The following is a 16,282-nucleotide window of genomic DNA, read 5'->3' on the forward strand; positions in this document are numbered from 1 at the left end:
AACAAGGCATATTATGGTAGCTTGGCTAGATAAAAGGACAAGCACATCAGCTCACACTAGCTCATGAACATTATGGCAGCTCATTTCATCACATAAGGAGCTTAAACTTAGCTAGAGGAGCTAGCATGTAGCTAAACTTAGCTGGAGGAGAGCTTTAGACCAAATTACTGAAAAGTGGACTAGAGGTAGCTTGAAGTAGCTGGGAGAGTAGCTAAGGAGTTGAGAAGACCAAAGCTAACTAGCTTGCGTTCATCAAGCTATAACTCACCTAGTTAGCTACCAAGACACTCACCTAGCTTACCTTGAAGCTAGTTCATCTCTAGGCTGCCCAATGGATGCCATGTCACCTAGATGCATGTTGGAAGCTAATTGACGCCTAGTTGTTGCCTATCTTCATTCCATGGACTTCAAGACATCATCCTATGGTTGCAACCTCATCAAAGCATAGTAAGAAGACCCATGTGCAGGCTGCCATGTGCATCATTCAAGCATGTGCACTCCATGTGACATCAAATTGGCGCCAAAACACCAAGGGATGCTTCCTATTCGGCCAAAGACTCTTTCCTCTTCATTTTGGCACCCCAAATAACTTCCAAATACATTCAAATCATCCTTAGGGCCGAACCAACACATAACCATTCGGCCAAGAGCATGTATTTTCATTAAAGTCTTGTTTTTTCATTAAAAATCATGTAATTTTAGGAAGGTACAAGGGCTGGCCGAACCAACATGTACCTATTCGGCCAAGTCTTTTCAAAAACTATAAATAGGCCATTATATTTCATTTGTAATCAGACCTTTTATTTTAATTGAAGTGAGATTATTCTCTTTCTTAAGTCCTGATGACTTTTTATCGACTTATCAAGTATTTTATACTTGTGGCGTCAAACCTCTTCTTTCATCTTGATACTTCTGGTTCCTAGTTCATATAACTAGTGGGTCAAAGTACTTAACACCACCCCTTGAAGAAACAATATAAAGATTGGGTCTTTGCTCTCTATAGCATTGGTTCTTCTTTGAGCATTCTTCAAGATACTATCCTCACCACCATCCTTTTGTTTCATCGCCATAACCATAACCATTCAATCATCTTCTGTTTCCATCTCTCATTTATTAAATAGCCTACCTATTAAACCATACGTTTACCACCCTTATCCATTCTGCTTTGAGCCATTCACTTGTGCAGGTTGTTTTGCTTCCTTCCTAGATCCACAATCAAACGAGAAGGTAGAATTACCTTACATCACTTAGGTTCTTCATCAATTCTTACAACCAATTCTTTAAAATCACTTAACTCATCAAAACCCATAAAACACAAGAATCAAAAGCCCCTTCATCAACTCAAGATGAACTTGAACATGAAACCCTAGTAATATTCATGTCAAAATGTAGAGAATTGAACGTAGAACATTTTTCCTAACCACACCGACTCAAATTCTCAAGAAATCGCTTCAAAATTCAAACTAAAAATGCTTACCTTTCTTGCTTGAAAGTGTCGGCCCTTGGAGGAAGAAGAAGCTGAAATATTCCCCCAATATTGTTATTCTAATATTAATTATATCTTTCACATGCTAATATAATATCCTAATGGAATTTTTTATTCCATTCCATAAGAATTTCTATTTTTACCCTTAATGAATCTCCATAATCACCATAAAACCAAGCCAACTGATCATTATCATATTACAAAGTCAAACTTGAATTATTTTTACTTTTATTTCCGAAATTCACCTTGAATTTTCAAAATTTGTGTTTTAGTCACTAAATTCCACTGTTTCGATTAAATCTGAAAAATTGCATATTTCCAAACCAAATTTCTCTGATCCAAAATATTAAAATAATATTTATAACCATATTGTAACATCCTTCAAATTTTCTTAACGGCTTTGTCCCTTTTAATTTTTCTTTACCAAAATGTCAAATCCAAAAATATGATTTCTATAAAAACTCCATTCTCAAGAGTAAACCATCTATTTATGGAATAAAATTCTTTTTAGGAAATTATCACTTAATTCCCTAAACTTTTTCCAAATTTTCTACTTTGAAAATCAAACTTTCCAAATTTTCATTTTGGTCATTGTCTAAATTTTTGGGGTATTACACTCAAAGTCATCGCTCCCACTCGAATCTAGCTTCTTTTGAATCGCTTATGACAATTTACGAGAACCACCGTGTATTAGAACCCCTCCGTCGACAAATTCGTATCGCCGACCAAATTTCACTATTCACGTGAATAGTGACCTCAAAGAAAAATTGACAAAATTCACAATCAAAAGCTCTAATATCAGTTGTTGGGAAATGACCGAGTAATTTCCTTATAACCAGATTAGTGAGAATGCGAAATAAAAGCGGAAAAATAATACTCGAAATTGATAACGGAGTTCAGCCAATTTTGCCTACGTCTCCGGACTGCTGCAGATCTTTTACTAAAGAGAGAAAATTTACAGGTGTTTACAAAACACTCACAACTCACAAGAAAGCTCTCTAGTATTGGGTGAAAGAAATGATTTGGGATGATTTTGAAGCTAAATGAGTAAGGATATTTATAGTTGAAGCTTAAGGACTAACTTTGTAAATACTCTAAAAATATAGGGACTAAAGTACAATATTCCTATTTTTATTTTCAACAAAAATAACACCGAAATCGGTTCATTAATTTACCGAACATTTTCAGCCAAAATTGTTGAAAGTTTTGGCTCATGCTTGACTTTTCAACAGTTTGTCACCTCTTCGTCCATGCAGATTTTCTAGAATGGATCTCCGACAGAAAAAATTTAAACCTTCTAGAGGAATCCGACAGTGATGCCCCCACTCACCTTATATCTTTGTTCTCTGCATGGAGAGATTGGTCCACAGTATTCATAACACCATGGACTCTGGTTTATGGGAACCAATGGGGAATGGAATTTCAACATGATGCCTCAAGCCCTTGATGAGGACCTCGTCAATTAGATAGCTAGCATACCCAAGCCTTGTGATGGCATAGGAGAAGATATACCGAATTGGCGTTGGAATCCGAATGGAACCTACACTGTCAAGTCAACCTTCAATGTTTTTCAACAAGATCGATGGGAACCGCAAGCAAAACCTGGTCTTTGGCTTGGAATTTCGATGGCCCTCAACGTATTAAACAATTTATTTGGATTGTGCTTCGCCAACGTATAATGACCAATGTGGAACACACTAGAAGGGGAACCACTTTAGAAAACGCTGTCATCTTTGTGGCTTGGAGGACGAAACTATTATCCATGCTCATCGAGATTGCCACCATTCCCGTTTGATTTGGACTCACATAATCCCTACTCATTTGCATTCGGGTTTTTTTTTCTCTACCCCTTTAATGGAATAGTTGGAGTCTAATCTTGTCAATAATGCAGGTCTTAATCAGACAGACTATTTATGGCACCACTTGTTTGACGTTCTTATCTGGAAGCTGTGGAAACATCAGAACAATTTCATAATTAACAGTTGAATATGGTCCTCGATGGAAATCATCCTAGTGGCAAAAGCTTGGGCGAGCTCCATCAAGGCTAATCAACAAAACACTCGGACACACCTCACTACTAAACGCTTTACCCAACGCTGGAGATCCCCCAGCAATGGAGTCATTAAGCTTAACACTGATGGTGCAGTTAATTCCGTGACAATGCTGGTTTCAAGTGGTGGAGCTATCAGAGACAAGAAGGGCGATTGGATTATTGGCCACACTAGGAAAATAGGATGTTTCTCCGATCTTCAAGCTGAATATTGGATCATTCTGGATGGCCTCGAGATAACATGGAACCGATGGATTCACGACCTTACAATGGAAGTGGACAACAATGAAGTTGTTCGATGTCTAACTATCCCCCAATATTATGAATCAGCTTTGGTCAGGAGAATCCACGAGCTTCTTAGCCGGTTCTGGCATCTCATGATCAACTACACTCCAAGGGAAACCAACAACTGGCAGACATCCTCACGAAGCTAGAACGCCACCCTAGCCTGGGATTTTCCCTGATCTAGCATCCCCCTCATGTTGCTCAGGATATTGTCAATCTGGATCAAGCTCCCCTGAAAGCTCGGCCTATCCACTGTTAATCAGTGTTTTAATTGTAACCAAGAAATAAGAATGATAAGATTTGATCAACCATATTTAATCGACTAGTCAATTTGGTCATTTTTATTTCCTCATATTCTCTTAAGTCGTAAGTCCTAAAACTACTAGTAGTACTCCCCTTCCTTCAGCAGGAATTCTCCATTTCTCTTATATAGTATTAGGATTTTATTTAAAATTTGTAAAAAGAAAAAGAATAATAAAACATTTATTAGGAAAGAATAATATTAAAGATATTAAAGATGTGTTTATTTTGGACAGTTTTGAACTATATTCATAAAAGTTTCGTTTGAACTGATACTGAATCCAAACGATATTAAAACTTACATAAACCAATATATTTTGAACTTGCAATTCGTCCACAACTTAATTCAAAATCATGCAACTAGTGACGGAACTGTGAAGGAATCGATGGGGTCGTGACGCCCTCTCGAAAAAAAATAATATTATATATATATATGGTTTCCTTCAATACATACACACATTTGGTTTCCTTCAATAATAAATTGGTAATGATAATTAATGCCAACATAGGAAAGAAAACTCTTTATTAAATTGAATCTTAGGGTCAAATTACCTCGCATCATCTTTATGTTTTGAGGCCGCACTCCAAAATGCATTTTACATGATCATAAAATAAGATTATATTTTACAAGTGTTCTCATCAAGTTCCAATGTTACCTGTAGTCAGCTCAGCGGGTTTTTCATCTGAACCAGCATCAGTTCCGTCATGGCCAACGTGTTTTCCAGCAATCACGGGTGCAGTAGTGGTCGAGCCACGAATCTGCCATTTCCAGTCCACAAGCACAAGGCTTTGTAAGGTTAGAGAAACGAGAGATTTCTTCAAGCTCAAAGGAAAACGAGTGACAGGCAAATGCTTACCGTCCCATGAGACTTTAAAGATGTTGTTTTGGTAGCAGGCCTTAGAGATGGATCCGAAGGCCGGTGAAATAGCAAGTGTGCTATGGATCTATCTATAGGGTTTGTGTCAGTTTCTATATCCATAAATCTAGTGCACCTGAAAAAGAAAACAAACAAAATATTCGAGATGTAACAGTTCGAAAACGGATTCTTATCATGTTTACATCTATATGGTCCTTTCTACAGAGGAACAAAAACATACTTGCTTGTTTCTTCGGCCTCAAAAGGTCCACTTGCATCTTTATCATCTCTACTTTCCCTTGTATTTGCACAGTTATGCCTCTGTTCAGAACTCCTAGCCAGACGATACAGACTATCCCGTATGCACAGTTTTGTCCTGATATCCAACTGAAAATTCGATAACTTGATCAATTACCTGTTTACTGATTATCTATAAGGAACATGTGATTCTGCGCATCACAAAATCTTGTCATCTACCATACCTTTTCCATGACTTGTTGAAGCTGTCGAAAACTAGATGCTTCTAGTGAGACTTCAGCCAATGTCGAACTTACACTAGAGCTTTCCTGCCCGTTTGAAGAACCTAGTTCTGCTTGCTTTCCTACACTAAATCCTTCACCTTCACTATGACCTTCATCCCGTTCCGACTGACAGATCTGCTTTTGAGAAGTGAATGGATCATTAAATGCAACCTGTCTTTCCATTCTTGCTTGGTCGACAACACTATTGAGTGGGACTTGTGTAACCTGTTGGTGGTTCAGCTTTCCTCTCTTCTCATTCGTTACATTGTCAGGAACCTCAAATGAATGACCACGATCTATGGACTGTACCTGATTTGATGCATAAGATGAACCATTTGTCAAAGTAGGATGTCCGTCTCTTTCAGATTTGTTACTAGCTAGAGTTGGACATCTTGAAATTTGGTTCGAAGGACTGCTGTAGTTGAGATGCATAAAAGGAACATTTGCCTGTACATAACTTACAGAATCAGGTCCGATGTTTTGCTTCAGCTGCTGAAGATCCAGTGAGGAAAAGAGCTGACAGGATGCATCACTAGAGAGATGCTTCACGTCTGCAAACTGCTTGATGTTACCATATTGGTGACAATAGTCTCCATTTTTAAGACGATGATCTATTCTTTCTCCCGATGCACTCAGCTGCTTTGACTGATTATTTTGTGGACTAATCTGTAATTTGGAAATACAAATAGGACAACATAGCAAAAATTTCACATGGCAACAACACGTCGAAGGAAAACTTACAGCAAACCTTTTCATCTGAAACGAGCTTAAGAGTGGATTATATCAATCACTATCCAAATCTAGATTGCGGATTTTATATCCATTATGAACATGCACTATCAAAACGGAGTATTATTTCTACTTATCATCCTAATTTACTGTAGCTTGAAATATATCCTTGGAAAGAAAATGTGCCTAAAAGATACTAGGAGGATGACAAATTTCTGGGTGCCAAAATTAGATAGTGGGATATTCCTAAATAAAATGTGGATTTCAAAAGATTGAGAAAGGAGAAGAAAGATTTTACTAACCTGCTCCTTAGGTGTCAAGCCATCCTTACTTCCAGATTTGTTATTGGATGCATTCAAAGATGACATGTGAGCAAGGCCAGGATTTCTACTGCTCATACCAAGGGAACTTATTTTGTCATCAAGGAGAACACTTTTCTTGTCGGAATCAATAGTTGAAGTACCTGCATCTGGACTAGAAGTTGCACAATTCTCTGGTAAACTATTTAATTTAGCATCAGCCTTGAACACATCTTGAGATCCTTCAGTTGCTTGTGAAGATGAAACCCAGCACAAATCATCTTCATTACTGCAACTCCCCAATCCAAACGTTGAATCACAATTTCTGTGTGACCAATAAGAAAAGCTAAGTACTGATAGTACTTGGTAAACCCCATGTACATGCACGGATACAAATATGGTGCAGTTACATTATGTGGATACTTATGGATGTTTGAATGTATATACTTGAAGTTATAATCAAAGCAAAGGTCCCAGTGAACCTCAGGTTTTACATGGTAGAGCATAACATGAAAGTTATAAAGGGATTTCAAGAACTACCTGAACATCCTGTCAACATCCTCAAAATTCCCAATGTCCCCCCAACCATAACATAGAAGATCACCGTTTTCTTTGTCTTCATGGTTATTATTAAAAAATCTGATATCATCATTGGCTTCAGATATATGATTTAGTGGAAAAAGGTAGATGTTATTGTACACTGTAGCACAGTTGTCAACCAAGACAGGATCATCTGCACAGAAATCATTGCTAACTGAATCTATATCGCCAGTTTTGAGACCATGGCTAGACATCATTGGATCATCAGAAACCATGCCTGTTACTTCTTTGAGTGAGTCATTGTCACCTGAAGTGGGAAATATTCCATCAGGTCTGTCAGACCATGAATCCTTTTCTAACATTCTGTTCTTGGTCAGAATATGAAAGCTTTTTCCCTTCTCCCCGAAAATACCATATTTAATCGAATTATCTGCATTTCTAGCAACTCCAGTCACTTCATGTTGTGGTTTCGTTTGACCATCCCTTTGAACTTTGAATTGAGCCCCATATTCATCAACAGGATGAGGAACTATATGATCATCGGTAGTACTAGCACTGAATTCATCCCAAACATTATCTTCAAGCTGTAACATCAATTACTTAAAGTTTAGTCATACTCATTCATTCATTCATTATCAAAGGAAATGAAAACAGAGTAGATCAAGTAAAAGATACTTCTAGAAGGATGAACTGAGTTACATCCCTTAACTAGCACAAAGCATTCCATAAAAAGGTACTGCAACCAAAAACAAGGTGGTCGCTAAGGCGGTTCAAGGCGAATCTGAACAGCAATCTTCAAAAGAATACCCATCCAATTATTATCCCACTAGCATAAATACCATTACAAGGTATTTTTTTATAAAGCAGTCATCTCGTGCCTATGCCTTTGCTCATGCTCCTGCACACTTCAACCCCAAAGATTTTTTACCATCGCACTAGATGGTAATGGCTCTATTGTACCAAAAATCGGCATTAATCTAACATTGGCCTATCAAGTCTGTAAAATGAATAAAATCATATATATAAAACAACTCACCAAGAAGACAGAACAATGATTCCTGCTAACAAAATCCAGTTTGGGTTGAATCATTGAAAACAACTTAAACTAAAAGAATAAACTCCATTTTAGGGTTAAATTCATCGAAGCTTATCAGGATGTCCAACTTCTAATGAAAAGAGGAGAATTGCACAATCATTCCTAGAACACAGATGTAATATATAATATGATATAACCTAACTTGACAACCAGACTTAACAAATACACACAGAAAGTACCACCTCCATCGCTAACAGAGAAAGAAATACCAAAATATGACTTGAGCTTAGCATGTTCCAATATAGACAATGGGAAAACTGACCCATAATCCTAACTTATAAACAGAATCCAAAAAGAAACAGAAAACCCACAAAAAATGGAACAACAAGCTTCAAACTACAGTACTTGAGATTTTCTTCAAAACAAATCCATCACCCTCAAGTTTTCAATAAATCCCTCCACTATTATCATAACCAAAGAGTTGTTATTCCATGTTCTAAAACTTCAAGTTGACACGGGATATTATATTATTATAATATTTATTTATTCTCAGTTTTATTAAATATTAGATATATTTTGGATGACTAGGATTATAAATTTCCTTTATGCTTTAAATCTAGGGCTAAGATTAACTTATCTTTGTAACCCTAGCATAAATAAAGTAGTAAAAATATTACATCAACTTATTATTATTTTCTTTGAATAAAACGAAAACTAGAGGTTTCCTTAACCCTAAGTTTTTTCTTGAGTCACATCTTCTTTCCTACTTGTTTGTTTGGCCTTATTTCTTTTGATTACTGTTGTTTTTCTTCTTACCCACAACACAAGTTCTATTGGCTTGAAAAATCTAGTGAACAACTGAGTAAAACCAATCTCAAGTTGAATTAATAAGCAAAAAAATATTCCATCCTACGAGATCCTAAAAAATATTCCATTACTAGAAAATGGAAGTAAACTGAAACAAAAGTAAAAGATAAACAAGAGACACTTACCTCATACATAAGGTCAGACATTCCTATGAGATCCTTATCCACCACTAAACTCAAATTCCATCCTTTAGTCGGTTGTCGCGTTTATGGAAGACGGTTATTGTCTGGTTAAGCTTTCTGACCGAGAAAACAGAAAAATTGACAAATTAGAAAAATCCTAAAGAAAAAATAAACTTCAATTTCTTTAACAATAACCAAATCTAAAACTTAAAACTATGAATACACATAAAACAAAAAGTATTTACTTTTCAGCATCAAAGCACGAAACGCAATCCGCATCTATTTACCAGTAAACAAATAGCGAAAAAATTATTATTCTCTAGTGTAAATCTAGGTCCAAATCATTTTGTTCTCATCAACCAAACAACAGAATAACCCTATTAACAGCAAAAATACTATTGCAATCGGAAATAATAGTATCAGATTTAACTTAACTTCTAGTCTGCAGTTTACAATTTAAAAAAAAAAATCTAAAGTTCTGTTTCATTTCAAGAATTTGTCAGCAACTAAACAAAAATAAAAATCAACGACCAAGCGGAATCTAAACAGATAGACTAAAACAAAACTTCCGCAGAAAAAAAAATAAAACAAAAACGATCTGCAAACAAAATCTCACCTGAAACTGACAAATTTCACCAAAGAAATCAAATTCTCCAGAGACAAACAATTTGTTTACAAGTAAACGCACAACTTCACAAACAAAAGAAAGCTCCAAAATCTACAGTACAAAGTTATTCACCAGCCCTAAATCCAAAAGATGATATTTCAAAAAATAAAAAGTCCAAAAGATGAGATTCCGGGACTGTAGAGAGAACAAATAGATCAATGAATTTTAATATTTTATTAATTATTAAGAGTGCGTGGCGAGGAGGTGAAAACAACGGCGGAGCTAAAAGGGATGTGCATCAGAATTCGTGGATGAGAGTGGGGGCGATGAGATCCGATCTGTTTCGTTTACGTGATTGGTCCACGTCCTTAATATCGACACGTGTCCCTAGAATCTTCAGACATGGTTAACCCCACCCCCCCCCCCCACCAAACCCACTTGTAGGAGCTTCTGGTTTTCTTTTTTATTTTATTCCGTTCGCCCACCCCCTTAAAGGTTGCTTTGTAACTTTTGGATCCTTTTTCTTTTTCAAGTTGATAAAGTATTTATGTAGACTCACAATTTGTACTAAAAATTAGACTATTTATGATATTTAGTATGAATATACGTAGGATTATATATTAGAAATGTAAATTTTTAAAAAATTATATTAAAATTTTAAAAATACAAATTTTAAGAAATTATATTAAAATTTTAGAAGATATAAAGTTAAATCATTACTATAAAATATAAAAAAATACATACACTATATGAGAATTTGAAATTTTCAAAATTGTGACTACCGTAATACCTCTCAACCCATTCATGAGTTTGAATATTATTATTATCATCGGAATTCCAATACATTTTGTAAGACGCGATATCTTAGAAAATGTTTTCTAACACCATGATCAACGGGATGATCATTTCACTCAAACCCGACAAGTTTCAATTTGATTCGATTCGATTAGATCAACTATTTATTTTAACAATTCAAGTTTAGATTAAGTTTTTTGAAAGATGTGATCGAATTGGAATGAATTTGATTTTAATTTTAGGTTAAAAACTCAACCTAACATAATGTTATAATTATCCTTTATATACTTTATAGACAATTACAACAAGACCTCTTTCTATATTATTTTTTTACAATTAGACCCTCCGAAACCCGAGTAGGGTTAAGTGCAAATAAAGAGATTTAATTTAATTCGGGTGGGGCAAAAACCCAACCCAGCATGCTGTTTAAAATGGCATCCACCCACGGACCACATTGGGGGAACCCTAACAACTTGTATACATTGCACAATGTTCAAAATAAACAAAGATATTTTGATATACAATGAATGCATAGATACAAATAAAGACAACAGAATAATACAATGCTCAAAACTTAAAGCAACTCTGAAACAAAATTGCTTTATTCTTTACAGTCTCTTCAGAGAAGATGGGCGACAACACATGTTCACCGTGCCTTTTTATGGTTAAATCCACCAGAACAACAAAAACAAGGAAAAAGCATTGCTTCTTACAGAGAGAGACAAGGGGCATTTACATCACTTCTTCATAAGCTTCTGAGAGAAAATCCTCTTGGAATATGGGCTGCTCCGCGAGATTGCTTTCCTGGATCCGATTGCATCGACGAGTGAGTTGTGCATAGGTCCCTGACATAGAAAACAAGAGGCGAATCATTGACGGAGACGCCGAAAGAAACCAATGAGAACATTAACCCTGTCTCTAATATGAATATTTACTAAGACATGATCCTAACGTGGAATCGAGTTTGCACTATTGTATGAGCATATATTTTCAACCAAAACTATGTGTTGTACATGTTGCAGGTACTCGGTAGTCGGTACCAAAAAAACTGAGTGTGGTTCTCTTTTGCGGTATCGATCATTGTTATGCAGAAAAATATCTATGCTTTAAGTGCCACAGGGACGCAAAATAATGTTCATTGAGGGATTATTCCGTTAATGAAAGGAAAAGTATTGACTTTAGAACCTCGGACACACGGAGAGCAGTTTGCACAACATAGTTTGCATGCGGATCTTGTAGTAATCGTTCGAAGTGAGTAGCAGAAAGCAATTCACGAATGATTCTTGCCCGGCTTTCGTCATTTAATACCACAAGACACCTTTCAACCACATGACTGCTGAACTTTTGCGATGAGAGGTGCACATAGTTCCCTTCGAATTGAGAAATCAAAGTTGAAGTGGCAGATGGGATTTTTAACTCCAAGATAAACTGAACAACATAATTTCTGCAAAATGAAAAAACATAAATCTTCTGTGAAAAGAATGTGATAAATTTTATACCATAAAAGAAAAAGTATCTATCATAAACTTCATTGCAGGGGCCACTGGTCCCCAATTATACATAATAGACAAACCAGTCTTATGCCAATGAAGTATTCCACAAATGATAAAAGCAGCAAACCAGATCCCATTTCAACAAATACAAAGCTTTCACAGTTTCTACGACTTATTTTTGCCATCTTTTTTGTAATGTTGACAAACAAAAGATGGCACCCGTGGACCAAACCAACTGTTTAGGCCACCTAGAGGCGAAAAAGAAAAAGTTTCCTTGAGATGCCAAAAAAAGGGGAAAGGAAGAAGTGATTCATTAACATTAGTGATCAACATTGAAGGACCTAGAGATGATAAAAAATTGTTTTTGAACTTCAATATGAGCACTAGACCAATTGGCAACAGCTTATTCAGCATGCTTCAAGCCTGAATTTTAAATAACTCTTAACTAGCCGCTAATTCGCTTTATGAAATCAATCTTTGCCATCAGCACATTCTAATATCACACAAGGACCAAATAGCAAAGGATTACCACCATCCCACATGCCAAAACGATTTTTTAGCTTCCACGCCTTCTGTATTTCCAGTTGACCAATAAGTTTGGCTATTCGGCAAACTAGAAATTCTTATAATTACGTACATATCTATACATCCCTTATAAGATTTTTTTTCCAGAATTAATCAATTATAGACTAAGAATATAGTACTAATACTTACCCATATGCATCCTGTGCAAGTAGAAGCCCATTGGTGGATATTTCTTCAACCAACTTTTCTCGATATTCCCCAGTTGAGTGGCTAATGCATCGTTGCAAGACGCAACAGCCATGTTGATGGGTTGCAATATCAACACAGTACTTTGCAGCGTCAACAAAGATAAACTGTCACAGTTGGAAGATAATTGTGAAATATCTGTAGAGTAACGAGACCGGGAAAAAGCTGAACGGTCAAAATGCAACGAGCACTTGTGCATCATTATCTTAATTGAATTTTAGATAAAACTACCAAGTTACATAAAAGGACACCCTAATAAATCAAGTAGTTTGGCACCAACTACAACATCTGCAAGAAATAGCTAACAAGCAGCACGATGTATTCTGACAGCAAAGATAAACACAGCACTATTTCGCATTAAGTTTGCACTTTTCATGGTTCCAAAGAGACTAGATGCTGTCATATTGCCAGATTAATTTTCAGCCCTCTTAAGCTTAAGACATCTAACCCTTTATCAAAAAAAGGAAAAAGCATAGTCAGATATTATCAAGGACTATTAATGTTTTGACTTCGGAGTTCAGAAACCAATTAATGATTAACCAAAGAATGCGACATCTACGGGACAGCCCACATGACTTGCAGTTATGAAGCAAGTGACTTGCAATGCATTGCCTCTAAAGGGGAAGCAAACAAATGTCCTTCTGTCAAACTAACGCTCAATCTACTTGTGATTAAAGGGATGCTATCCATTATGGCGTGTATTCATGCAGACCCCTAAAACAGACATTCCGGTATGGAACTTGTACAAGAAAAATAACACATCATAAATTAATGTTCAGCAACTCAGCATATAGAAGGCTTACCTTGTTATCTTCACTAGTAAGACATTGCAAGCAACGCTGCAGAACATGATTTCCATTAAGGTCCTTTATGAGAGATAGGAACCCAGGCTCAAGGGCTGATATAACCAGTGAAATTTGCTGCCTGGTTTTGAGACTCTCGATCAACTTTTGAACTACACGAGTGCTAAAAGAACGAAAAACAATTTGAGAACCTGTGGATATGAAAATATTATCCATACATATATATATATATATTGCAGTGTGTCAGACATACCCATGAGTGTTCAGAGATATTTTGACAAGTTGCCCTGGTTCTTCCGTAACCATTAATAGAATCTGCATTCTCTGTTCTTCATCACATACTTCTAATAACTTCTGCATGAGATAGTTCCCACAAGGGTTCATCATAAGTTCAACTACATGATCAATGATCTCCTTAAATATTATTTGCACATCCAGCTGGGAACCCTCATCAAATACCCGCTGTAAGAACCGACAGCCATGTTGATCTTTTGCTATTAAGTATATGTATCCATGAGCTTCTGCCAAAGAGTTACACTTCGGTGGCAAAGAGAAATGGCTATATAACTTAGAATTCTTAGCATTTCCACCAGCTGCTGCCATTTGAGACCAACCATCCAGCTGCGAGCTTCTCTCTTGAGGCTTACTCGCACAGATCTCCTGCAGAAAACCCTTGTTTTGCTCCCTTGGACAATCAAGTCCCTTATGGATCATATAATTTAAACTCTCCCCTTGAATAACAAAACTATCTTCTCTAGTAAAATCCTCGAGACCTTCGAGTGGGATTCTAGCATTTGAGTGTCCCCTAGCCATCCCATTGGCTTGTGGCAGCCCACGATGTAGCAGATTTTCGGCGCTTGCACGAGGGGTTGCTTGAATCAACCTGGGACAAGCATGACCTCCATTCCAATTCAGACCGTTTCGTTTTCCATGGACTAAAGCATCGTTCACCGAAAGCTTACTCATAGAAGCCCTTAAGTTCGATACAGAATCTCCATTCTGGTGGTGACAATTACATGCATGTTCGTTTTTATGCCAAGGAGATCCCATTGCACCATTCCAACAACCCATTCCCTGATCAGAAATCAAAGCATCATTTGGAAACGCCATATTCATCCTACCATTGAAATTCAATGGAGCATTCATTGGAAAAGTGGGCTGAATTCCTATAAAACCAGGAAACCCCTTCCTTATTTCGTCACCGAGCTTGTACTTCTCGACATTGATCGGATTATCGAGTAGAATCGCATCGGATTCGAATGAAAAATCTCTAAAACTGGAACCAACCTTCTCTTGATCATTGCTAATATACATTTTACTACGATTTCTACGAAGACCCAATTCACCATTCAAGCCATCACAACTGGCCCTGGTCCTAACAGCCGAATCCATGATCAGTGAAGTAGGCAAGTGCTGCGGCTTAAGGTCTTGTAATGGAGGTGATCCATTGTCAGAAAACAGACTCGAGGAAGAACCATCCGAGTGTAAAGAGAAACCGCTTACAGGGGAAACACATGTATGCTTATGATAACGACTTGATGTGCCCTCATACATAAGACCATACATGCCATGAAATGACCCATTCACATGATTATCATCACGTTTTTGATGCAGGTGATGTTGATGATGTGATGTTGCATGAGTGATCTCACCTAACAACATTTCAAACTCCTCATCATCCTTCATGTTTCCTCTCTTCTTCTTCCCAATCTCAGATATTGCTTCCAACACACATAAAAGAGAACACCAGGAAACAATCAAGACGCCCACATCAGATACAAATTGAAAAAACACTTAAATAACAAATACCCAGAAAGAATTTCGCTTCAGATTTTGAAAACAAACATCAACAGAGGAAATGGAAAACAAGTTGCAGTTCATTGATATGAAAAATAATTTAAATTTGGGTTTTGGGTTTTCTTCTTTGAAGAGTTGGTGAAGCATGCGAAGATTAAAGGAGATCACATCACCATACGGTTACTCTAACAACCGTAGAAATATATACATACACTCTCCCTATTCTACTCTCTTACGCCATTAAAGCTGGGCTTGTAGATAATAACAAAACAAAACGCTATTTATATTTTGCTCCCATTCCCCTCTCATCAACTATACATATAATATTAAAGTAATATATATGATTCTGTAAATAAAACTTATTTACAAATTTATAAATAAACAAAGACTTAATGAAAAAATACTTTTATCTTTAACCTATTAAATGGTCTCGTCGATAAAAATAAAATTATCATTTTTTAAGAAATTGTATTCAAACAATTATGTTTGTACGATATATGTATAGTCAATGACAAAAAATTATTATAAACATATATTCACTTGTAATTATACTATACTATTTAAAAAATGTATTTAATCTTTTAATCATAACAACTTTGAGTACATTAACTGAGAAATCTATTAAGTTACCCTTGTGATAAAGTTGAATGTTATTTGTTTAATAGAAAAAATGTTATTTTTTGTAAAACAGATGAATTTGAGTAAATGTGGAGTGTGAGTGTATTGTCGATAGATTAAAAAAAATTTGAATATAAAATATCTTATAATCACTCTATATTATTTAAAATAGTTAAAAAAATTAATATTTATATTATCATAAAGTCACATAAAACTATGAATTTAAGTTTAAAATATTAATATTTAATTTAAAATAATTTAAAATAATAAGTAAAATTGGTCCAATTTATTGCTTAAAATATCAGG

General features: G+C 36.0%; 2 protein-coding genes across 4 annotated transcripts; both read right to left on the minus strand.

The window, feature by feature from the left end:
* Positions 1 to 4,018: 4,018 nt before the first annotated feature.
* LOC120133746 (protein LNK1-like) lies at positions 4,019 to 9,816 on the minus strand. 3 transcript variants are annotated; one of them, XM_039150276.1, is made up of 9 exons: positions 9,709 to 9,816; positions 9,096 to 9,209; positions 7,068 to 7,651; positions 6,531 to 6,852; positions 5,461 to 6,165; positions 5,220 to 5,365; positions 4,979 to 5,114; positions 4,778 to 4,880; positions 4,019 to 4,053 (listed from the first exon to the last, which is right to left on the minus strand). In XM_039150276.1, exons 2-9 carry the CDS (start codon positions 9,114 to 9,116, stop codon positions 4,034 to 4,036), a joined length of 2,037 nt encoding a protein of 678 aa, XP_039006207.1. In that variant the 5' UTR covers positions 9,117 to 9,209; positions 9,709 to 9,816; the 3' UTR covers positions 4,019 to 4,033. The 3 variants fall into 3 exon arrangements, with proteins under 3 accessions (XP_039006207.1, XP_039006200.1, XP_039006209.1); XM_039150269.1 differs by having other exon boundaries at positions 4,029 to 4,066; XM_039150278.1 differs by lacking the exon at positions 4,019 to 4,053 and having other exon boundaries at positions 4,630 to 4,880.
* Positions 9,817 to 11,112: 1,296 nt separating this feature from the next.
* LOC120133764 (putative pumilio homolog 8, chloroplastic) lies at positions 11,113 to 14,538 on the minus strand. The gene is made up of 5 exons (XM_039150284.1): positions 13,815 to 14,538; positions 13,562 to 13,724; positions 12,702 to 12,865; positions 11,680 to 11,938; positions 11,113 to 11,339 (listed from the first exon to the last, which is right to left on the minus strand). The coding sequence occupies exons 1-5, from the start codon at positions 14,525 to 14,527 to the stop codon at positions 11,232 to 11,234; spliced, it is 1,407 nt and encodes a 468-aa protein (XP_039006215.1). The 5' UTR covers positions 14,528 to 14,538; the 3' UTR covers positions 11,113 to 11,231.
* Between the last annotated feature and the right edge of the window lie 1,744 nt (positions 14,539 to 16,282).

Source organism: Hibiscus syriacus, unplaced genomic scaffold (genome assembly GCF_006381635.1).
Source record: "Hibiscus syriacus cultivar Baekdansim isolate YM2019G1 unplaced genomic scaffold, ASM638163v2 tig00001777_pilon, whole genome shotgun sequence".
Taxonomy (NCBI): domain Eukaryota; kingdom Viridiplantae; phylum Streptophyta; class Magnoliopsida; order Malvales; family Malvaceae; genus Hibiscus; species Hibiscus syriacus.

Bases quoted from the DNA above. Each gene is read 5' to 3' on its own strand.
- LOC120133746 (XM_039150269.1), bottom strand. From the start codon at position 9,116: ATGTCTGACCTTATGTATGAG. The intron at 6,166-6,530 runs GTTAGTAAAATC...TCCAAATTACAG, and splicing joins GCTTGACACCTAAGGAGCAG to ATTAGTCCACAAAATAATCA. The intron at 5,115-5,219 runs GTATGTTTTTGT...TTTCTTTTTCAG, and splicing joins GAGGCCGAAGAAACAAGCAA to GTGCACTAGATTTATGGATA.
- LOC120133764 (XM_039150284.1), bottom strand. From the start codon at position 14,527: ATGAGTAAGCTTTCGGTGAACGATGCTTTAGTCCATGGAAAACGAAAC. The intron at 12,866-13,561 runs GTAAGCCTTCTA...CAACTGTGACAG, and splicing joins TTACTAGTGAAGATAACAAG to TTTATCTTTGTTGACGCTGC. The intron at 11,340-11,679 runs GTTCTAAAGTCA...TTTCTATGTCAG, and splicing joins CTGCTCTCCGTGTGTCCGAG to GGACCTATGCACAACTCACT.